This window comes from Pezoporus flaviventris, unplaced genomic scaffold (assembly GCF_033815535.1).
Source record: "Pezoporus flaviventris isolate CSIRO_AGI_PZ_B2104156 unplaced genomic scaffold, CSIRO_AGI_Pfla_v1 ptg000073l, whole genome shotgun sequence".
Lineage (NCBI taxonomy): Eukaryota > Metazoa > Chordata > Aves > Psittaciformes > Psittacidae > Pezoporus > Pezoporus flaviventris.
The window spans coordinates 3,089,785-3,100,780 of NW_026892621.1; the positions used below are offsets into that span (position 1 = coordinate 3,089,785).

The 10,996-nt window shown below is 36.8% G+C and overlaps 1 protein-coding gene across 5 annotated transcripts in view; it reads left to right on the top strand.

Annotated features, from left to right (window-relative positions):
- The window catches only part of ATP2B2 (ATPase plasma membrane Ca2+ transporting 2), a 244,025-nt gene extending 233,236 nt beyond the window's left edge, over nt 1-10,789 (top strand). For 3 of the 5 annotated variants that reach the window (XM_061472918.1, XM_061472919.1, XM_061472922.1), the window contains one exon: nt 7,210-10,789. In XM_061472918.1, the coding sequence (XP_061328902.1) occupies nt 7,210-7,521 (312 nt within the window). In that variant the 3' untranslated portion in view covers nt 7,522-10,789. Of the gene's footprint in view, nt 1-2,758; nt 2,815-7,209 lie in introns of all 5 variants that reach the window. The other 2 variants (XM_061472921.1, XM_061472920.1) reach the window with 2 other exon arrangements.
- The last annotated feature ends 207 nt before the right edge of the window (nt 10,790-10,996 follow it).

Below are 10,996 nucleotides of genomic sequence, written 5' to 3' on the forward strand. Positions count from 1 at the left end.
TAGTGCAAATTTCTGCAAATTGAAACCTGGCATTTTATATACTTAGATAAAAGTAGAACATTTATTTCAATGCATGCATGTGCAACATGCATACATTAAGCTACAGAAAACAAAAACGTGGGGAAACCAAGAGTCTGTCTGTAATATGGTCTCAGCCAAGTTCTCAGGTTTTGTCATGTCCTCTGCAGGGATGCACATAATCTCTATCATTGTAAAGTTGTTACACAACAGAGTTAGAAGCGGGTTTAGATAGCAGGCTATCCCATCCTAGCTTTGGTTGGTATTTTACATGGTTTTATTTTGGAAAAGCAAAATCAGATTTAGTGGAACATCTTTTTTACTTCTGAAGCTCAGAATTAGTTAATTTGTGCTTGAAATGAAGTGTATGCTGCAAGGCTTTGCTACTACATTGCTTAATTAGGAAGAGGATGAGTACATCTCACTGTACACAAAGTAAACAAGTTATTATTTATCCTAATCTGTTTCTGTCTGGTTCTCACATGTTTATATTACCAGTAGGGTCCCCTTCAAAAGAACATGGTTTCAAACTTCCCAAGACAGACTCACATTTAATATTCCTTTGTCCTTGCTCTTCCACCTTCCTGTCAGTCTTATATATAGTCTCTACTGTTCCTAAGTGGAAGCAGCCAGAAACTGCAGGTCCCTTAAAAAAGAATTAATTTCTTTCATAAAAGATGATAATGAAAAAGTACTGTTAAGTGTTGGAAACATTGAGGGAAAAAACACCAACCAACCAGCCAGACCCCACCAAAAGGCAGCCTCCCAGGTCATGAATCAGCTCTAGTTGCTGTATTTGCAAGTTCCTTTCTCTTTGTCCTGCTGAGGTCCGTCACCATTCTGAGACTTTTAGAAGTGAGTATTTCATATTAACTCTAGCAAGAGTGGCCTCAAACAAGCCATTTGTTAAGAATGACATAGGAAAATGTGAGGACTCCAAATTCTATAGCAGCCGATTAAAATCTTATCAAAGAATCACAAAATACTCTCAAATATTTGTCCATCATGTAAATCTCTGAAGGTTTTTTAGGGTTTGGTTGGTTGGTTGGTTGGTTTTAAAAAAAAAAAAAAAAGAAAAATTAAGGAAATAGTTGAAATTTATCAGACTTCTCAGGAAACTGTCATTTACAGGCAGAAGCTCTGTACAGGCAATATTTGCCTCAGCATGGCATAAGGGCATCAGCAGGTTATCAAACTAACCTAAGACACTCAGCAAACTTCATTCTAGTGCATATTACAGTCCATTTGCTAAAAGACAATTTTAAAGAGAGAGCTTAATATAGTTATTTGTAATAGTTGTGTTAGAAAATCAGATTCTTTTGTATCAAGAAAAATTATTTGCTGTTCCAGCAGCTTTTGCTTTTCTGTATTTCTTACATATTTAGTTTCCTATAAATGTAATCATCACTCAGCTGGACAAACTTTACAACTAAAACTTGAAGTCTTCAGTTTGGATCAGATTTTCTTCTGAAGAAAATGGGAACAAACTTCTTAAAAAATCCCACAATTCCCTGTTTTAATAAATGGCAAGGCCAAGATTACTGCCCAGTATTGATGGACGTGCAAATCCCAGAGCAAGTCAAGTGGGCATACTAGGCTCAGGGAAGATGCTGGTTGCTTTCTGTGGCAGCATGGATTAATTCTCACTTGAGGAAGTGCAAGAAGCAGAACTTTATAAAGTCCACATCTGAAGTTATATTTGTAGAAGCTGCATTATTTGGGAACATCATCAAACTAGAAACAGGGATACCGTACTAAAACTTAGATGTTCCTACTGATTATAACCAAGTTCTCACAATCCTGCTGGGATATGCAAGATCAAAATCAGTTTCTGTAGCTCTTCCCTGCAGGGAAACTTAAGTAGGTTTAAAGTCTAAATATAAACCCAAGTCCTCAAAAGGAGATATAGCATGACAAGAAGGTTTAGACTCCTAATGCAGAAATTCATTCTTTACAACAGGGTTGCATAATACGTTTCAACTCTGCCAAATCTGACACCAAAGTGTCAGACTCCATAATTCTGCAGCAATCCTGTAACAAAGAAGTTGTGATACAGAAAGTGGAAGCCCTGCATGTGATTCTGAACTCATGCCCTAAAATTCAGTGCAATAAGAGCCAGGTGGGCCTTTTGCAAAATGAGACTAAGGGCTGAGGATTTCACAGAATATGCAGGTATTCCATTGCTGCATATGCTTTGACTTTTCAGCAGCTCTTATTGGATTTATTGCGTATTTATGTAGAAAGAAGAGAGTAGCGCAGATAATCTTATGCATCTGTTTCACTCATCAGAGCAGAAAACTCTTCTAAAATTTAGTGGGTATTTTATCTTTGAATTTGTTGAACTTCTGCATCATACAATCTACAGCATACTAGCCACAGCACTTAGAGGTGACTCCAACACATTTAATACCTACTCTTGTGGATACATAATCTCATTCTACTCATATAAAGGTGGTAGGATTCAAAACTAAACAAACCCAAATATGCTGAAGATAGGCCTTCTGTTTCAAAGCTTTACATATGCAGTAGTACTTGACCAAACTTATTTGCCTTTGCATAGTTATAGTCTTAATATAGAATAGTATCAGTTACACCTAAGAGTTGGCATCTCTTTGCAAAATTGACCTCTTGTTTACAATTTTATACTAATCACCTTACTGATCTTTCAGTATTGAATTTATTTGCTTCTGCAGTGCCCTACTCTCTACTGTCTGAATATTAAATGTGTTTGTTTTCCCAGAGGGCTAGAGAACATTGGACAAAAGGGTTCAGCAGGAGAGAGTGAAATAAAAAGAGGTTGTGAGTCTTTAACCTTGAGCCTGAAATGAATGTGAACCAAACTCAAGATACTTGGCTTATATGAAGCCAGGTAAACATTCGAGTATAAGCCCACACACTACCAACCATAATACATCTGTTGATGCTTAACAGGCCTTGTGTATTTTGCCTAGATTGTTGTACTTAGGAGTGAGATTCTGAACGTCATCTTTTTTCTTCTGAAGGGAAAAATTTGTAGTATCTAAAAATCTATTTCTTTTATTTTTCTTGCCTGATGCAGTATAATAAATCTAACTTTCAAGGTGGGATGAACATGAAGAGTTTTTTCTATTACAGCTACAGAGAAGAAAGAAGTGGAAACTTATAGCAGTGTCAAAAATGTCCTGAAGTGTTGTCCCCACAGTCTTTTGTTTAAAAGCAGTTCATTTTTTTTTTCTGTTGTCTCCATTACTGTGAGAAAAGGGAGCTGTATCACATTGTTTGTCTTTTTTTGGCATTGTCAGTATCATAAAGTAACATCATGACATGAACTTACATAGTTCATAATAAACCAGCGCCCTCTGGGTTCTATCCATCATGGGTATGTCCGTGCTTTTACATGCTGTAGACCATAACATTATATGAAAGTTCATCCGCTTTATCTTCAGAAAAGTAACATGAACTTTGTTTCAGCAAAGCCCCTGAACATTTTTACACCAGATACTAGTTCAAATCTTGAACTTAAGCATGTATTAAAAGAATTTGTTGCTGTTGGGCCAAGTAACAGTGGGTAAACAGTGTTGTTTTTTTTTTTTTGTTCTCAGCTTAAATATAGTAGAATATTCCACGGAAATTAGAATACCACTTCTGTATCCAATAAACCTCAGCTTCCACTAACATACATAATGAAAGGAACAAGTTTGTTCTTATAAGCAATAATTTTCTACATTGGGGGACAGACTATTAACATTTTGAATTACATTGTAATGCAGAAATTCTGTCACTGCGTGAGGTGTGACACTAAAAACATGAACGTTTTTCTTCTAGATGCCAAGCTAAATATGCAGAATTTAAAGCTGGGGAGGGAGTTTCTCCTTAAGCAAAAATTAGTGGAAAATACATATGCATGTCTTAAGGGATATTTTAAGGAAAGAAGGTAGTTTTCTACAGCTCCCTACTGAAGAAAGCTTGTTAGAAAGCTAACTTTATGTATTCTCAGCTTTAGGGTTTGCCCAAGTTTGGTTTCTGCATTACCACTGTGTTCATAAGATTAACTACTTTAGGTATCAGCAGATCTGAACTAGTTCTAATATTTTCACTAAAAAAACACTAAGAACAATTAGAAGCTATTTTATTGACATCTAAATGTTCCTGTAAGACTGCACAGTCCATGCCAAAACTGCCACAGGTCTTCACACTACGGGCTACAACTGCTGGCTGACTGTTCTGCAGTTACAGACTGTGTAAGCATGTCCAAGCACAGTATGTTAGTGCACTGTTTTCTCTCAGTGGATCCTTTGTTCAAACAGTCACTGCTGAGTACCAAATTCAGGTCATGGCAGGCAGATGTAACTGGCTTTCAGATATAACCTAAAGCTACAGTTTTCCCTCAGCTGTGTAAGCTGTTAGTCAGCTAGTCAGACTGTCTAAAAGTTTGGTATGAAATGCAACTCTGATGCCAAGTTTTGGTATTAAATGCAATATAGTTCCTACTAGGGAACTTGGAGCCTCATAAATTGAAATCGGTTCCTTCCTTGCTATAACCCACAGAGGCTTAAATGCAGTTTGTGTGACTTGAAGAAAAGCCTTATTCCATTAGATTCTTCTGCATCTGTTCAAGCATGATATCAAATTGTAAACATTTTATTTAAATAAAAATTTACCTTTATTGAAAAGAATCCAGCTAGCAAATAGAACCTAAATGTATGCAATAAGAAATGGCTGTATTCAAGAAAATGAAATTATTTTGTTGATATGATAGAGCAAATAGCTGCAACTGAATAAGATGGCTGTTATTATTAGTTAGCTAACAGAAATAATAGGTAGCTTTGCAGAAAATTTCACTGTATCAGCCCATACTATAAAGCAAGTGTATTGCAGAGTTTCCTGGTTTAAAATAGGGCGATGTAGTAACATGTCTTAAAGATTGCCTTGACAAAACATACTATTCTGTTTTTCTTGTTTAGACTATATTACTTTGAACTTTAAAATACAATATAGAAAGGTATAGATAATGAGGGAATTAGTATGTCACCTCTTCCCTATGAGTACCAATCCTATCTTTAGTAATGCAAATGAATCTCTTATCTCGGTGTGTTCACTATACAGAACCATCACGTACTGCAGCACAGCTCAAAGAGATTCAGCTCTCCTAAATCCCTAGTTTGTAACTCCAGGGGCTTCTGCCAAAGAGGTGTTAGGTACACTCTGTAGTTGTAGCCTGTACATTTATTCTCATCTGCCTTTTTTCTTGCACCTCTGCCAGCCTCCTGAAATCTAGTATAGTAGCATCTGGACTAGCTGTTCTGTACCACTCCAATCTTTTTATTTGGAACATAAGCAGTCCCATGAACTACTTTTTGTGCCCCGCTGTTACCAAATATATACGTACAAAAGAAAGGAAAAATGTTTGGACTGACTGAAGGCCATATATCTTAAGATGGCATGACTGACTTCCGCTGTTATTTTTGAAAGATTATAAATATCCAAATTAGAGAACATAAATGAGGATAAAGTTCAAAGAGATCAAAGTACAAGTCAGCTCCTTCTCAGCTATGCTGAAATTCTGTACAGATTGACAACTCCAACCACAGGATCAGCTAGACTCCACAGCTGTAACACTGTGACCCCATGCCATGACTGAAATGCAGTCTGCTAATTGAAAGAGGAATTAAAGCTTTACAAATTAGGGGTGTATTAGGCTAACCGATGATGTGCAGCATATTTATGTGTAAAAAGATACATATGCTAACCACAAAACCATTTCAAATGTGTGTGGAGAAGCTTTCACAATGCCTGCTTGCACCTTTTCTGCCTCTGCTTGTGCTTTGGTCTCCTCTCTAAGAAATGCTAAAAATTCACTCATAGACTACATGGAAGTAAAAGGATAGAACTTCATACTTAGTCATAAAACATTTGCCAACAGATCACGTTTTGCCATTCTGTTTTTTCCTCTCTGCCCCCGCCTCCCTCTTTCAAAAAGTTATGTTTTTTTCAGCAGTAAACCAGCACAAACCTTCCCTTCTTTTCAGAGCTGGTAGGTCACTGGGGTACAGGTAGCATCCCTCCCTTTGCCCTCCCGCAGAGGACTTAGTGCCTGCACTCTGCAATGCTCCTTGCTCTGTTCCTCTCGTTTTCTTCTGAGAAAGCACTCTGCGCTGTCCCTGACGGTCTACTGGGCTGAGCCTTGCAGTTCATTTTCATGTGTTCTTACTGTCAGGGGGTTAATGACATGAGCCTGACCCTGGCATCACTCAGCTTGACCTAGTTTATAGTTTAAAGACTGCATATATGGCACAAATTTTATCGCTTCCAGAATTTAACTTCACAGTTTTACAACTGAGACATAGAAACCAAAAAACCTTGTTGTTTAACAATGCAATCCGATTCAACCCAACAATCAATACAGTATTTCATCACATTTTATATATATTAAAAAGCTAAATGGCTAGAACAGTGGGTCTATACTCGAGTGTTTACCTCACATATGCATGAAGGAAAAATAAAAGTTGGTTCAACAATACTATGTTCACATTATCCAGGCTTCCAAGTGTAGTTGTTGTGTGCAAGTTATCTCTGTTCATGTGGTAACTGTGAATTTTTTTTTCCCCGTGGTAGCATGATTACGCTTAGTGCTTTGTCTGCTTGGCTTTTTGTGCTCTTGGCTGCCCTCATTTAGATTTTGCTTTAAACCACTGATATTAGTTCTAGTTTTTACACTTGGCTCCTGTGTGTGTCTCATACGTGCCCATCCAACCGTGTCTGTGTTCTGTGCTTTTCTGTTTGTGAAGTGTGATATGTTATGTGTAATGGTTTTTTAACAATACAAAAGAGACTTTTTTAATTAAAAAAGCCTTCCTACTACTCACTGCAAAACTATCAACATGCATGGTTTTACATTTGCATTACAATTAACATGGCTTGTCTTTTACTAGGGATGTACCACACGAGTGGACGTTCGCTTTCTTTAACCACTACTTCCCATCAGTTCTTTGATGGCTTTAAACTTGATTTATTTTAATGTTGCAGTTGATACAGATATTCAAAATGCACATAACTGAGCCACTTGTTTATGCACATAACATCCAGAGACTGTGGACTTCAGCTGCCTGCACTGCCCTAACCATACGCTACATTTTTCACAAAGTATTCTCTAGCACAGTGTCGCCCTTCAAAGGCGCTGCCTCTGACCCCTCTTTCCTTCTCTCCCCCCAGATCCGCGTCGTGAAGGCATTCCGTAGCTCTCTCTATGAAGGTTTAGAAAAACCAGAATCTAGAACCTCTATTCACAACTTTATGACTCATCCTGAATTTAGGATAGAAGATTCCCAGCCCCACATCCCACTCATTGATGACACAGACCTAGAAGAAGACTCTGCTCTCAAGAAAAACTCGAGTCCACCGTCTTCGCTGAACAAGAACAACAGTGCTATCGACAGTGGAATAAATCTTACAACTGATACAAGTAAATCAGCTACCTCTTCTAGTCCAGGAAGCCCAATACATAGCCTGGAGACATCACTTTAGCTGAAAAGGTCACTGCAAAAAAAAAAAAAAAAAAAAAAGAGGAAAAGAAAAGAAAAAAAAGAAGTAAAATAAAATAACAACCCCCACAGCAACCGAAATATATAAATATATATATTAAAAACAATGCTGGCTGAAAAGCTGTTTGAACTCTAGTTCACTCTGAGGCAAGTGAATGAATTGTTGATCACAATGGTTTTGGGGAAAGAATGAATGGCTGATTTACATAGCCCCCCCCCCCCCCCCCCCCCCCCCCTTGTTCCCTGTCAGACAAACACAACCACCCCTCCTGCATGAACGTACTGTACACTTCTGGCCCTTCTTTCTCTCCTTTGGTTTCTTTTTCTTCCCTTTTGTTTTTTCCTCCTTAAGCAGGAACTGCAGAGGACTTCTTTCTGAGGCTATTTATCCAATTCACTGGTCTGTGAGTTTTTTGAAATGCTTGTGTGGCATGGACTCAATTGTATAGATTAATTTAAATAACTTTTTTGAAGTTGCAAAGCTTAACTTGCACAGTAGATTTGCACCAGTTGGACAGAGGAACGTAAACATTTATGAGACTATATATAGAGATATATACATATAAGTATATACATAATTAATTATATATATGTATATATCTATCTATATATAAATAGTTATATATATAAAGTTTCTTTGTTGGCATGTTGCCTTGTTTCTGCTCAAATTGCTCTGACTATTTTAACTTATTTATGTCCTAAAAAAAAGAATGTAATTTGTTTACAAACCTGTAGATAATATCCTTAACTATTTGTAGGATTAAGAAAGCACTTCCTGCCGAAGTAGTATAAAACTGGCTCAGCTCAGCTCATTGAAAATGTCTGTAATATCGCACCCTGGATATTTTATTACAACCGTGCTCTGATTTCTGCCTGATTTTTTTTTTCTTGGGTGTTAAATAATGTAGATACTGCTAGTAGATAACAAAAGAAGCCAAAATATAACACATTGGATGTAGCATTGTGATCCTGTATACAGGGAGGTAAACCAGGCTTCCTTTGTTTCAAATAAAAATCAAAATTATCAGGTTGTCTCTTCCCCCCACTAATATGCTTGACTTTGTTTTGGTGCAACATACACTAAAGGAGGCTGTTTCATTCTTTTAACATATGGCAATGGCTTCCAAAACTATTTTTAGAGAGATATTATATGAGTTTATAAATATAATAAGTTATATTTGGGTTGTCTATATGGAGATAAAAACTAATGTTAAAATATTGTGATATATTGTGTTAATCCCTTTCAGTTAGTACTTTAGGCATTGATTTCCTTACTACTTGCAAAGTATGGGCTGTTGGCATTTTGGATGAGAATCACTGTAGGTTGTTGCTTTGATTTTGTTTAAAGAAACAATATAATTTCTGCACTATTAGGCCTGAATGAAACTTTATTAATTGTATATTGAGTTGTGCTTTGTCTGATTTTTTGTTTTTTTAACTGAGCTTGTCTTCCTGTAGTCTCAAGGTATCACTGTAACACAGTCCTGCGTTATTGTACCTTGAGCTTTCTACGAAGAAAGCTGTTTAGAAAACCTGCAGTATGGAGGGTAAAAAAGGATTTCTCAAGATGGTAACAGCCCTGATAACATAAAACTTACGAGCTTCTATAATTGCTTTGTCAACCACTTGAATGCTAAGCACTTTGTGGATCACAGATTTTTCATAAGTAATTTTTGTATTTAATATAAAGTTTGCTTGGAGACTTTTCAGCATATGATCTTTTTCCGTAACTGTACAGTGCAAAAGACATTTTGAATTACACAATTGATTCTGCCAGATGTGTTGAAAAACACTCTCAAACTAGCTTGATAAATTGATTTGTTAAGGTCTTACTGGTTGTCTTAGAGTTGGCTCGTAAAGTGGTGCATCTCTGCAGTCACAAGCACTAAACCAAGCCAGAACTCTCCAAAACAAGATTAGACTCATGGCCAAACTGCAGACTGAAGTGACTAAAACGTTTTCAGGGTGCATCAAGACTATTCAGCCAGGTAACGCTCTAATCAGCTTGACTTGCCAGCTTCCGGACTCTTGTGTAGAAGCTTGAATGTTTTTTGGCTCAAAGTCTTAGTTCGCTATCTGATCCAAACCTTTCACTCAACAGCAGAACAGGTTTTTGGAGGCATATACAACTCTCTCTTCAACACATAGTGTGACCCGTTTCTTAACAGTAAAAAGCTAGCATGGAAACATAATTATTTAGCTAACTCCTAGCAACAAAGTGATTGAAACTCAGTCAGGATTGTTCGCTTTGTAAATATGGTGATTAACCTTTGTATAACATGTATTGGGTTTCTATGGCCTATTTGGGATATCATATTCGGAAGAAAAAAAAAGTGTTATCTATTTACAGGGAAGCCTCTAGCTTTGGACTTGAACATCTACAGAAGCTACTAATACTGGAACAATTTACTTTCAGCATCTTCACACTGACTGTTTGCCTTTTTATTTCCAAACACTCTTTATGTTTTCTCTTGGTTTCATTTGTCTTTTAATTCTCCTGTAGGAGTACCCCTCCCTAAGGTACCATTTGCAGACTTGAAAACTGTTAAGACAATGAACACTGCATTCTGTGTATATATAGTAAAACATATATAAACTGAGATGCATAGAAAACTTGGGCTTTTGTGAGCAGAGACTGTGCTTTATGTATATGATAAATGATAGATTTTTTTTTTTTAAAGCAGAATAGCTATGACCTTTCAACTACAAGTCGTGCATCACAATTCCTTTCTTTTATTGCTTGACCTCTCTGTGATGGGAACAATGGATCAAAAACCAAAATGATCAGTTTGTTAAAATTCCCTGCAATATATAAATGCTCGCTCTCTACGTACTGTATTTAGCAGCATGAGATTTGTGGACAACAATACAGTGGTACATTGGCAATCCATCCCACTAGGGGTTATTAATATATGTTCATTCATCTGTTTTTATGAATTTTTTTATCTAGACAATAATTGTAAATAAAGAACTTAACTCTGTCTGTTCATTTAATACTATGCAAAAGGTTATGCTTTCTATTGTTATTCTTATTCCTACAGTGTGATGCTGGAATGTTTGTGGTTTCAAAAAACAAAAAACCAAAAAAAAAAAGACAAAAGTAAGTAAAATATGTGATGTAAATTATTTTATAGTTTGAAACAAAATGATGAAGTTTTACTCTTGCTGCTTTCTGTCTAATAGATCTCTCTTGGCAGGAGCACAAGTGGAAAATTTAAAGAAATAAATTCACAAAGCAGCATGAACAATAATGGTCTGAATGTAACAGCTTTCTTTATTTTCACCTGAAGTCATTAGGATTAGCTGTGGATTCTCACTGAGGTATTTTTAATGGAGAGGTGTATATAAAGCTTGTGGACTGGCAGCAAGAATCCTACTCAGCAGTCAGTGGTTACACTTTCAGTACACCCCGACTGTGAGCCAGACCAGGGTGCTTCCGGTCCCTGCCCGACTACAGG